The 13,428-nt window shown below is 46.4% G+C and overlaps 1 protein-coding gene across 1 annotated transcript in view; it reads right to left on the bottom strand.

Annotated features, from left to right (window-relative positions):
* LOC129699616 (WD repeat-containing protein 64-like) overlaps positions 1-13,428 on the bottom strand; it is a 77,031-nt gene that overhangs the window by 23,962 nt on the left and 39,641 nt on the right. The window contains exons 12-14 of the mRNA XM_055639574.1: positions 9,045-9,120; positions 4,346-4,385; positions 3,690-3,808 (exon numbers count right to left, since the gene is read on the bottom strand). Coding sequence (XP_055495549.1) covers positions 3,690-3,808; positions 4,346-4,385; positions 9,045-9,120 — 235 coding nt within the window. The remainder of the gene's footprint in view (positions 1-3,689; positions 3,809-4,345; positions 4,386-9,044; positions 9,121-13,428) is intronic.

Here is a 13,428-nt window from a genome sequence, read left to right as displayed (position 1 = left end):
CTGAAACTCTGGTCGGTCTCTGGCCGGTCTCCGACAGGAAAGACCATGCCAATCCAGTTGGTACACCGCGAGAAGGGGGCGAAGATAATAATAAATTTAATTTTTATAGCGCTTTTCTAAGACTCAAAAGTCGTTTTACAATAGTAACAGACAATAGCAAACGGAGAAGCGGCGAACAAACAGCCCCAGCGTCCTCTCCGAGCAGCACATAAAGAAAGAATACAGACATAACAATAATAAAGACATTTAAACATAAAAACATCCCCCCACAATGGTTCCCATTATGAGGGAAGGCACAAAGTCCAGTCCCCATCCCCAGTTCACCCATAGTCGGGCCTATTGAGGCCTCCACAGTTGCCTCCACGGAGGTCCGATGTTCCAGGCCGTCCTCACTGGGTGATTGTGCTCCGGCGTCGGGAGAATCCTCACAGCGGCATGGGAACCCTGGAACGGCCGCTTCCGTACTGGAGACCACGGCTTCCGAAGCCGACAAGGCCGCGCCGGATGGAGCTCCACTACTGGCGATCTCATCGAGAGATCCCAGGCTCCCGGTGTAAAGTCAATGCCGCCGCCCGCAGCTGGCCGCTCCTCAGACCCGCAGCTCCGCGATGTTTTTTATCGCCGGTCCCAGCACACCGGAATTCCAGCGCGGTGACCCGGGCAAGACATCGCCCGCTCCGCGATAGCGCTCCAGCACTGTGCCGCCGCCGAAGCCGTGGTACTGGGAGGTCCGTGACAGGAAACGCCGCTCCAGACCCGCTGGTAGGCCGCGAGGATGGGTCGAAACTGCAGCCCGGAGAAAAGCTGCCTCTCCGACCAGGTAGGGACACTGAAGGTTTGTTTCCCCCTTCCCCCACCCCCCACATAAAAACGTTTAGACCTCCAAACAAAACACTTTAACTAACTAACTAACTAAAAAAAAAAAAGATGAAGAGACAGACAGCTGCTGGCTGGGCAGCCGTGCACAGGACAGCGCCCCCAACCGGATGCAACAGCGCCCCCAACCGGATGCAACAGCGCCCCCAACCGGATGCAACAGAACCGGATGCAACAGCGCCACAAACCGGATGCAACAGCGCCCCCAACTGGATGCGAGCCGGAGAATAGTCACATTCTCGCCGGAAAGAGACTGGGAAATGGTTCCCCCTTTACCCTGCCCCCCTCCCCCACATAAAAAACTAAGAAAACCTCCAAAACATACTTTTAAACAAACTAAAAATAACAAAAAGATGAAAAAGATGCATTTCACAGAATCACCATCCTCTGGTAAAGAGATTCCTCCTCAGCTCCTTTCTAAAAGTACATCCTTTTATTCGGAGGCTGTGCCCTCTGGCCCTAGACTTTCCCACTAGCGGAACCATCCTCTCCTCATCCACTCTATGCAGGCCTTTCACTATGTGGAAAGTTTCTATTAAATCTTACCCCTCATCCTTCTCAACTCCAGTGAGTGCATCCTTCTAAACTCCAGAGTGCATCTTGCCTATTGAGGGGAAATTCATTTAATTTATTGACTGAACCCCTTATGATCTCGGACTCAGTGACTAACAGGAGAGTAACTATGGTTTATACTGTGCTGCAGTTATGTTCTTCTCATATCTCCTTGTTTGATGAGGTTATATCCCTGGACTCCTGCCCACTCCATTTTATAACTCAAACATTATGGTTTGTTTTGAGTCTTTTATAGAAGGAAAGGCTCAACCGAATGTTAGTTATTGTTGGCAAATGGCGCAATGGAACATCAAGCAAGATGAAAACACAGGGTCTGGATTTCCCGATTTCTAACTTTGCTTAAGAGGTCACGATAGTGAGGTGGCATTCACAAGATCTAAGCAGTTGTTTCTTGATTTTGATTAAAAGTGAGAGGTTGGTTCTGGTGCTTCAATAAGATAGTGAGTTTCATAACTATGTGGTAAGTTTCTATGAGTTTTCCCCCTCATTCTTCTAAACTCCAGTGAGTACAGGCCCAGTGATCATCATACTATCCCTCTGAACCTGTCCCATCCATATGGTGGACATCAGAACAAAAATATGGACTTTGCAATTCACTTGGTAAATTTAATGTTCACAGAAGTTTGATTACAAGTTACAAGGAACAACACAATCTACTATCCTTACACAAAAATATAATTTCAGATTTTGTGCTTCCAAAATACAAAATTGAACTCCAGTTGTAAACTCAGAGTTATTGAGTCATACAGTATGGAAACAGGACCTTCGGCCCAACTTGCCCATACCGACCAACATGTCCCAGCTACATTGGTTCCACTTGCCTGCGTTTGGCCCATATCCTTAGAAACCTATACTATCCATGTACCTGTCAAAATATTTCTTAAACATTGTGATGGTACCTGCCTCAACTACGTCCTCCGGCAGCTCGTTTCATACACCCATCACCCTTTGTGTAAAAAATATATACCTCATGTTCCTATTTGGCCCTTCAATTTAAGCCTATGCCATCTGGTTCTCAATTCCACTACCCCGGGCTAGAGATTCTGTGCATTTACCCAAACTGTTCCTCTCATGATTGTGTACACATCTATAAGACCACCCTCATCATCTGGCACTCCAAGGAATAGTCCTAGCCTGCTCAACCTCTCCCAATAGCTCAGCCTTTGAGCCCTGGCTCGTAAATCTTCTCTGCACGCTTTCCAGCACCCTTTCCTATGCCATGACGCCCAAAACTGAACAGAATACTCTAAATGCGGCCTAACCAACATCCTATCTAACTTATAAAATCCAAGGATCTTCTATCCAAGGAAAGTAATGGTCGCTGTAAACAAGTGTACAGACACTGTCTGCTGTTTAACTCAGCTTTAATCATCAGTCATAATGGCACAGTACAATACATGTTAGTTCCACTCTACCACTAGTGCAACTACGTAATATGGAGTGAGTGTTAATATGAAGTGTTCTTTAGGGTGGAGTTAGTGGTAGTACATTACTCTGATTGGTTCACATGCAATAACCAATCTACATCCTTCCCCGTAGAGGAACGAGTTGTTAGTCAGTTGTTAGAATACGTGCGGTTAAAAATACTTGCCGTATCTGTCCAGCGGTCTACTAACCCGACCCTATCACGTACGGACAAACCTCTCCTCCTCTGATCCGGAATAGTTAGTAGGGCTGGGTGGTGGAGAACCCCAGAATGAGAATGCAGCCGCGGAACATGGAGGTGAACGGCGGGGCGTGCATGCAGGACCACGGGCACTGTGGAGTGGGGGAGCCGAACATCGCGGGGAGTGCATGCTGGGGTCAGGGGGTCGAGGATGGACAGCAGCAGCAGGGGCCTTAAAGATCAACGGCAGGGCATGAGGTCCTGGAGGAGCAGGTCGCTGTTCGTTCACGGGCAGAAGATGTTGACGACTGCGCCGGTACAGAGCACCATCGACATTGACAATGAAAGAATTGGAGGCGTGGGTTCGTATCCCACTTCTGACACTATGTAAACATGTGTACAGACACTGTCTGGTGTTTAAGTCAGCTTTAATCATCAGACATAATGGCACAGTACAATACATGTTAGTTCCACTCTACCACTAGTGTGACTACATAATATAGGAATTGAGTGTTAGTATGAAGTGTTCAATAGGGTGGAGTTAGTGGTAGTACATTACTCTGATTGGTTCACATGCAATAACCAATCTAGTCGCCATAATTTAATAATTCAAGGACGAAAAATGTAATATTACCTCTAAACTCCAAAACTGAACAGAGCCGTCCTGATGAGCGGATAGCAGAATGGGATTAGGTTCCACTGCAGGCAATAGTGCAATTTCCTCAGTTGCAGCGGGTGCTGGCTGATTTTGCTCTGTTAAATAAACGGGAAGCAGAGTGTTCAAAAGGATATACCTTTTATGGGACAATATAAAGTAAAAGCTAATGGAGGAGTACACATTCACTTCCAAAACATATGAGAGTCTGAGTTTTCAGATGTTTTGGACTGCGTGAAAGATGTCAATTTTTAATTTTTCAACAGAAAATTCAGCTATGCAGTGCAGCGGTAAAGTTGCTGCCATACAACGCTTGCAGCGCCGGAGACCCGGGTACGATCTCGACTATGGGTGCTGTCTGTATGAAGTTTGTACATTCTCCCCATTACTTTTGTGGGTTTTCTCCGAGATCAGTTTCCTCCCACACTCCAAAGATGTACAGGTATGTAGGGAAATTGGCTTAGTTAATGTTAAAAAAAATCCCCTAGTGTGTGTAGGATGGTGTTAAAGTGCGGGCATCGCTGGTCGGCGCAGGCTCGGTGGGCCGAAGGACCTGCTTTTGCGCTGTATCTCTAGACTAAACTAAGCATAATGAAATTTTTTAATATTATCAATAACCCTCAAGAAAACCTTACCTGCTTGGCTATATTCAGAAGTTGTAAAGCTCTCAGCAAACTGCATGAAATAAAACATTTCAGAAGAGAATGTTTAGATATTACATTTATAAAAATCTAAGGAACCGACTGATTTACAGTAATTGCAAGGTTAAAGAAATTTCACATTTTGCTCGAGTAAGATCCAGCCAAAATAACGTTCACAGATTAAAATAATATATTTATGTGCATTTACCAACCTCAAAATAATGATGAAATCTTTACTAAATCTAAATAATATGTTTATGTATATTGGCCAACATTAGAATAATCACAAAATCTTTATGATTTGCTCCAATTTTCTACAAATCTAAAAGATTTGTGGCAGCTTGCAAATTATTTTAGAATACTGAGCACAGCTTATTGAAATTACAATACTGATGAACTTATGGAATCTGCACCAAGCTACATTCATTCCATAAATGTAGCTAAGGTAGAGTTGTGTGGTCAAAAAGCACAGAAACGGCCCTTTCAGCCCTATTCATCTATGCTAACCAAGTTGCTTATGTAAGTTGGTCCCATTTGCCCATGTTTGACACATCTTATCTTAGTACATAAATCTCTGATCTTGGATGAGTATTTATGTGTATGTGTATTTGTGTGTTTGTGTAATGTTCGTGTGTGATTCAAATCTCCTCGAAACACGACGCACAGTGAAATGTTTACATATTCCGATAGAGATTTACGCCATGATGTCAAAAATCACCTCATCTGAAAATGTGATGCATTATTTCCCAAGTTATTTATTAAAATTGTTCACAAATCTGAAATATTTTTTTAAAGTTAACGAGCTATTGACGTCACAATGGCTCTGCTCCTCGCGGCCCGCTGCGCACAGTTTTCAATGAGCTGCCTGCTGGGTAATGTTTTCTGCGCGCAGCGAGTTATGTCACCCCAACCCCCCCTCCCCCGACATGCAGTCAACTCACGCTCGGCTGGCCGCCTGCAGCATCCCGCCCTGCCCACATCTCAGCCGCCCTCTCCCCCGGGCTCTGGATTGAAGCCATTGAACACGCAGTAATTTGGTTGGACTTCCAAGGGTTTCTGAGGTCTCTCGACGTCTCGAGCGCTCCTGAAGCCCCGTCCACACAGTGTCCGCGCGCTGCCCGCTTGCCGAGTTCAAGTCCTCTCTCTCACTCTCTCCTCCCCCTCCACCCTCCTCTCCCCTACTCCTCCTCTCCCCTCCACTTCCCCTCCCCCTCCTCTACCCCCCCACACCCCCATCCTCTACCCCACTCCCCACTCCTCTACCCCACACCCCCACCTCTCCCCATCCCTCTCCTCTCCCCGACTTCCCCCGCCCCCCTCTCCCCCTCCCGCCCTCTTCTCCCCCTCTCGCTCCTCCCTCCCTCTCTCCCCTCACTCCCCGCTCACTTCCCCCTCTCCCACTCTCCCCCCCCCCCTCCACCTCCCCCCCTCTCCCTCCCTCTCCCCCCTTCTCCCCCCCCCTCACCCTCTCTCCCTCCTCGCCTCCCTCCCCCTCCTTCTATCTCTTTGCCTCACTCGCTTTGACCCTCTCTATCTGTCTCTGCCCCTCTGTCTCTGCCCCCCTGTCTCTGCCCCCCTCTCTCTGCCCTCTCTCTCTACCCCCTCCCTCCATAGATGCGCCAGCGAGGTGGGGGCTATGGATAGGGCAGGGATGGGGTAAAAAAAAACAATGAATAATATTAATATAACTAGAGTAAATGGGACCCGTTGGGTCCCAGCTTCACACGGGAGGGCTGGTCCCCCAACGCAATAATCCACCTCTCCACCAATTCCAATATTGGTGGCCAGTGGGGGGGAAGGGGGGGGGGGGGGGGGGCCTTTCTGGAGAGCTAGTATGGGTGTTGTGGGCTGAAGGGACTGGTTTCCAGAGGGCTAGTATGAACATTGTGGGCTAAATGGATTCTTGGGCTGGCAGCTCAGTCACTCAAGCCTGTTGTGCTGGCAGCTCACTCACTCACGGCTGGTAGGCTGGCAGTTGACTCACGGATATTCCTTAAAATTCCATTTCAAGCAGGGTGCAAGGCCACCATATTCAAGTGCAGTTTCCTGCCATTTCAAGCAGGGTGCAAGGTCCCCAAATTCAAGTGCAGTTCCTTACCACTTCAAGCAGGGTGCAAGGCCATCAAATTCAATTGCAGTTTCATGCCACTTCAAGCAGGGTGCAAGGCCACCAAATTCAAATGCAGTTTCATACCATTTCAAGCAGGGTGCAAGGCCACTAAAGACAGAGAGTCGTGACCTCTCCCTCCCCCATGTGGCAGAGATTGAACCACGCCAACACGTCCGGGTTTTATAGTCCCTCCCCCCTCCTACTGTAAGGGGCGTGGCCTTCATGGCATGATTGACAGCAGAGAGAGAATCTCAACATTTTTTAAACATTAATAACTCTTTTGTTTTTCACGATGGGGAAAATCCTCGACACCTGATGAGCGGAGGGGGACTCTATATGACCAAAAATCACAGCTGTATGTGGTAGCGTTTTTTCTAAAATCAATATACAGCGCAAACAGGAAGTGGTCATTAGACTTTTAATTATATAGAAGGCAACACCACTTTTCAATTAGGCAACACCACTTTTCAAACCAAAGGCAGCACTTGCATTTTCAAAACAAAGGCAACACTTGCATTTTTAAACCAAAGGCAGCACTTGCATTTTCAAACCAAAGGCAACTTTTGCATTTTCAAACCAATAAACACTTTTGCATTTTCAAACCACATTAAGGGCACTCACAGGTCAGTAAAATCACTCACAGTTTAGTAGACATGTGTTCAGTGTCATTCACAGCTCAGAGTCGTGACCCGTCTCTCCCCCCCACATCTTGCCGAGAACTGAGGGACCTCCACACTTCCAGGTTTTATAGTCCCTTCCCTCTCCCACTGGAAGGGGCGTGGCCTTCATGGCATGATTGACAGGAGAGAGAATTTCAACTTTTTTAAACATTAATAAGTCTTTTATTTTTCATCGATGGGAAAAATCCTCTTGTCCTGCACAGTGGAGGGGGACTGAGTAAGATAGCCAAAAATCACAGGCGTAAGGTGTAGCATTTTTTCTAAAATCAATATGCAGTGCAAACAGGAAGTTGTCAAGATCAGAGTTTTAATTATATAGATATCAAGGGGGGTGGTTACTGTGTGTGTCTGTGTGTGCGGGAGGTAGTTAGTGTGTGTGTGCGTGGTTAATGTGTGTGACACCACAGCCCCCCCCCTCCCCCCCACAAATTAGTTCAGCCCTAACGTGTAATAGAATCATAACATCACGATGCTGTACTGCTGTACTCTCTGGAAGATAATTCCTTGTCAATCAACTAGTCAATAGAGCCAGTCCCTATCATGCTAAAAACCACTTTGCATTTATGTTGCAATATGCTACCATGTAATATCAAAATAAGTTTGGAATCAGAACTGCACAGTTGCATCATTTTAGGTTTGGTTGGTGAAAACATGCAGCTCACCTATGAATGGTGAAGTTGTAAATATGGGGGATAGATGTACTGAAGAGTTTGGCATCATTGGAAGAAATTATGACTTTGTATTGTAGGTAATGTATTGTAGTGGTGGGTCTTTTAATGAATCAATAAGAAATCATGAGAGAAATAGATAGTGTAAATGCACCAAATCTTTCACTCAGAACAGGCAAATCAAGAACCAAAGAACACAGGTTTAAGGTGAAAGGGAAAGATATGGACCCGAGGGACAACTTCTTTACACAAAGGGTGGTGGGTATATGGAGCAAGATGCCAGAGGAGGTAGTTGAGGCAGGAACTAGAACAATATTTTAAAAACATTTAGACAGGTGCATGGATAGGATAAGTTTAAAGTGATATGGGACAAATGCAGGGAGGTGGTACTAGTGAAGACAATAGACAATAGACAATAGTCGCAGGATCAATGTGATCATGGCTGATCATCCCCAATCAGTACCCCATTCCTGCTTTCTCCCCATATCCCCTGACTCAGCTATCTTGAAGTGCCTTATCTAGCTCTCTGCTAGATAAATTATCCAGAGAACCGGCCTCCACCACCCTCTGAGGCAGAGAATTCCATAGATGGTCAGTATGGTCAGTATGCTGGTCAGTATGGGCTGGCTTATTTCCACGCTGCATGGCACTGTGGCCCCTTATCTGCACACATCAGCAATCTGACCTCACAATATGATGCTAACCAACCCACCCTCCAAAAACAAATATTTTGATTGGAATAGTTAATGGCTAAGAATTGATTACAGGGGACTGTTTGAGATTATGGTTGGGAATGAGATGAGAACCTTTCCCAAGGGATGAGTGATTTAGAATTATTCATGAAAATCTAATCCAAGATCATTTCGAAAGGAAACAATTATCAATGTATAACTACAAATGCAATTCAGGCAGCACAGTGACGCAGTAGTAGAGCTGCAGTCACACCGTGCCAGAGACCCGGGTTCGATCCTGACGTCGGGTGCTGTCTGTGTGGAGTCTGCACTTTCTCCCTGTGGCCGTGTGGTTTTCTTCCAGGTGCTCCGGATTCCTCCTACATCCTGTGTTGGTTCGTAGGTTAATTGGCCCTCTGTAAATCACCCCGCCCCCCCCCTTGTGGGATAACTAGTGTGAGCGGGTAATCAATAGTATCATGGACTCGGTGGGTTGAAGGGCCTGCTTCCATGCTAGATCACTAAACTAAACTAACCTAAACAATGACTTATACAGAAGCTTACCTTGAACAGTATGCTGAGTTTTGATGTGTCCATTAAAAGTCCAAGTGATTCCTTGGACTGGATTTCAGTGTTTCCCCTGAGGATAAAGCAATGAAGGATAAGGCAGGGAATGCACAAAGCAGGACTGCCAACTACTGGAATCGTCCTTGGCATCACAACTCGTCATTGATCCAGCGCCTCAGCGTTTACAAGGAAAACAAATTGACTTTAATTTCAGAATTTAAGAAACAGCCCTCACCAACTTCTACAGATGCGCCGTAGGAAGTATTTTATCGGGATGCATCACAGCATGGTTTGGGAACTGCTCCATCCAAGGCTGCAAGAAATTGCACAGAGCTGTGGATGCAGCTCAGACCATCACACAAACTAACCTCCCTTCCATTGACTCCACCTATACTTCACACTGCCTCGGCAAGTCCATCCGCATAATCAAGGGCCAGTCCCACACGGACATTCCCTCGTCTCCCCTCTCCCATCAGGCAAAGGATACAGAAGATTGAAAACGCACATCTCCAGATTCAAGGAAATTTTCTTCCCTCTGTTATTAGGAAACTGAACTGTCCTCTCACCATCTAACGAGCAGAGCTGACCTCCCATCTAGTTCATTGGAGACCTTTGAAATATATTTAATCGGACTTTACTGGACTTTATCTTGGACTAAACATTATACCCTTTATCCTGTCTCTGTGCACAGTGGACGGCTTCATTCTAATCATATATACACGCCCCAAAGCCCGCTTATGTACTGTCTACAAGGAGACTCATGGCATCATCCCCAGTAACATATCTCACCTCATTCATCATTCACTTCATTCAACCCAGAAATCTACAAGACAGACCTCAGGTCACTTTATTTATACTAGAATTAGAGCCAACAAAAATAGCTATATACAGTCACTATATGCAGACTATCCCAGAGTGGAACATCCTTCCCGACACCACCAGATGTGCACCAACCTTGTCACTCTTCAAGTCACAGCTCGACAACTTGGACATGGATCATCTCACCAAACCTGCCCACATGAGAATCTAGTTAGGTACATAAAAATGCTGGAGAAACTCAGCGGGTGCAGCAGCATCTATGGAGCGAAGGAAATAGGTAACGTTTTGGGCCAAAACCCTTCTTCAGACTGATGGGGGGGGGGGGGGGGTGGGGCGGGGAGAAGGAAGGAAAAAGGAGGATGAGGAGCCCGAAGGCTGGGGGATGGGAGGAGACAGCCCGAGGGCTGAGGAAGGGGAGGAGACAGCAAGGGCTAACTAAATTGGGAGAATTCAATGTTCATGCCCGCAGGATGCAGATTCCCCAAGCGGAATATGAGGTGCTGTTCCTCCAATTTCCGGTGTTGTTCACTCTGGCAATGGAGGAGACCCAGGACAGAGAGGTTGGATTGGGAATGGGAGGCGGAGTTGAAGTGCTGAGCCACCGGGAGGTCAGGTAGGTTCTTGTGGACCGAGCGGAGGTGTTCGGCGAAACGATCGCCCAACCTCCGCTTAGTCTCACCGATGTAGATCACGTGACATCTAGAGCAGCGGATGCAGTAGATGAGGTTGGAGGAGATACAGGTGAACCTCTGTCGCACCTGGAACGACTGCTTGGGTCCTTGAATGGAGTCGAGGGGGGAGGTAAAGGGACAGGTGTTGCATTTCTTGCGGTTGCAACGGAAAGCGCCCGGGGAGGGGGTGGTAGGGGAGGGAAGGGAAGAATCTAGATGACCCTTTTTGCAACCAGTGCCCATGCGAGCGTAACCTGCACGAGACAGCCCAGCTGTTGGCAGTTGTGCAGTAGCAAGCAGAAGCAGAAGTTAATCTTTTCACCGACTAGATAGAACGGAACAATAAAAGCATTTAGCTGCACTTCGGTGCACGTGACAATAATCAGAAAGCAGAACATGAGATCCTGCAGAGGAAGGGGGGAGAGAGAGGGGGAGGGGGAGAGAGAGAGGGAGGGGGGAGAGAGAGGAGAGAGGGGGGGGGAGAGAGAGGGAGAGAGAGAGAGAGAGAGAGAGAGAGAGAGAGGGAGGGGGAGAGAGAGAGAGAGAGAGAGAGAGAGAGAGAGGGGGGAGAGAGAGAGAGAGGGAGAGAGAGGGGATATATATATATATATATATATATATAGAGAGAGAGAGATATAGAGAGAGAGAGAGAGAGAGGGGGGAGAGAGAGAGAGTGGGGGGGAGAGAGAGGGAGGGGAGAGAGAGAGGGGAGAGAGAGAGGGAGGGGAGAGAGAGAGAGGGAGAGAGAGAGAGAGATAGAAAGAAAGAGAGAAAAAGAGAGAGAGATAAAGAGAGAAAGAGAGAGATAGAGAGAGAGAGAGAGAGAGAGAGAGAGAGAGAGAGAGAGAGAGAGAGAGAGAGAGAGAGAAGAGAGAGAGAGAGAGAGAGAGAGAGAGAGGGGGGGGCGAGGGAGGAGGGGGAGAGGGGAGGGGGGTGGCAGCCCGAGCGAGGCACTGATCTGAGGACGTTGAAATTCAGCGGGGGGACCAGCCGATCGTGGCTTCGCTAAGGGAAGCGCACCCAGCAACCTTAACCCTGCTTCCTGTGCTCTGTTTAACCTCAATGGGACCTTGTTTCCTGCGCACCCCTTCACCTCAATGGGACCTTGGTTCCTGTACACCCCTTCACCCCAGTGGTACCCTGTTTCCAGTGCTTTCTTTAATCTCAATGCGACCCTGTTTCCTGTGCTCTCATTCACCTCGTTAAAATAATCCCCTTAAAGTGAACCTCTTTAAAGTAAGCTATTTTAACATTTTATAATGCGCTGGGATATTACAGGAGTAACAGGAAGATTAAATGAGAACTTATCAGTTTGAAGTTTGATCTTTATTTTATGAAAAGTTGCGATGAGGGATTACATGAAGAAGCCCGTCAGCCTGCATGCACGTCAACCTTCAAAGCAGCGGTGTGAAATCACAGAAAACAGTTGCTGAACTGATTATAGGAAGATTCGAGAACTAGAACTACCACATGATCTTTATGAGAAGACGGTTGGGAGCGGAGGGCACTTAATCCCTCATCGCAACTTCTCATAATATAACGATCAAACTTCAAACCAGTAAGTTCTTGTTTAATCTTCCTATTTTACTTCGAAGTCACGTGAGTGACTACGTGAAGAATTTAAAGCTCTGTGATTTCATGCCGTGAACACGGGTCCATGCAACACACTGCATTAGTTGACCAGAAATGATTGAAAAGATAATGCATTCAGACATGACATAGGTTTAAAACATGCTGATGCTTTTAATAAATGATAATAATAATAGTGATCCCTTACATCCTGGAAAGCAAATTATTGAACAGAACTTAAAATTGAGTTGGCAAATGAACCCGGCCTGGCAATCGTTTTATTATAAAAGGTTTGGAAAGTCCGCTCATTTGACCATCCTGCAGTCGCTGGGATGTGGTCCAGCGGAACCTCCATGAACCTCACTGCTGATGTTGCAGCCCTGGTGGAGTGAGATTTAAAAACATCAGTGTCCACACCTGCACAAGCCAATACATGTCTTAACCACCTGGAGATGGTGGTTGTTCATCTGTACTGATACCCTCTTGTGTGTTTTTTTATGGCTAATAAACATTGCCAGTTCAGTGCCTCTCAGGTTCTTTGTAGCCTTAACATATTGTTGAATATGTGTAACCACACACAATCTATGGTTCATAGGGTACGACAAAAATTCTAGCTTTAGACCTAACACCCCTGGTCTGCTTTGCTTAACGTTATTTTGTTGGTAGATATAATAAATTCTGTCCAGCCGCAGTTTATGCTGGACGCGTTGCACTGCAAACTAGCACCATGAGCATAACTACTTTATATGTGAGCCTGACCAACAATCCGGTGTTCCATACCGAGCAACAATGTCGTTAAATACTTTATGATCCAACATCCATTCTGTGTTGTCATTGAATTTGCGTGACCTGGTGTCCGCCACCATGTTAAACCTACCTGGCAAGTAGGTAGCTGAAATCCAAATGCTTTTTTCGATACACCAGTGCCAAATGAGGTTGGCTAAACTAGCACAGGATACTGACTTGATTCCACCCATGTGATTAATATATGCCACCGCTGTAGTGTTGTCAATCTGTTGTTGAACATGTAGATTATGCATATTTGATCAATAAGCTTTTAACCAATAGAATGCCCCCAGCATCTCCAGATAGTTAATACCATGTAACTGACGAATTGATAACTCATGCACATCCCATCTGCCACTGCAACTAGAGATGGTATTAGTAGCTCCCCATCCTTGAGCACTAGCATCAGTTTGTATTATAACTGAAGGTTTACTGACCAAAATGTTACTGGAGCAATGCCGAATATTGGTCGTCCACCATTGTAATTCTGATATAGCTTCAGCTGGTAATAGTATAGGTCTGTTAAATTGACTTAA

This window comes from Leucoraja erinacea, chromosome 8, assembly GCF_028641065.1.
Source record: "Leucoraja erinacea ecotype New England chromosome 8, Leri_hhj_1, whole genome shotgun sequence".
Classification (NCBI taxonomy): domain Eukaryota; kingdom Metazoa; phylum Chordata; class Chondrichthyes; order Rajiformes; family Rajidae; genus Leucoraja; species Leucoraja erinaceus.
This window is presented reverse-complemented; position numbering and strand designations above follow the sequence as displayed.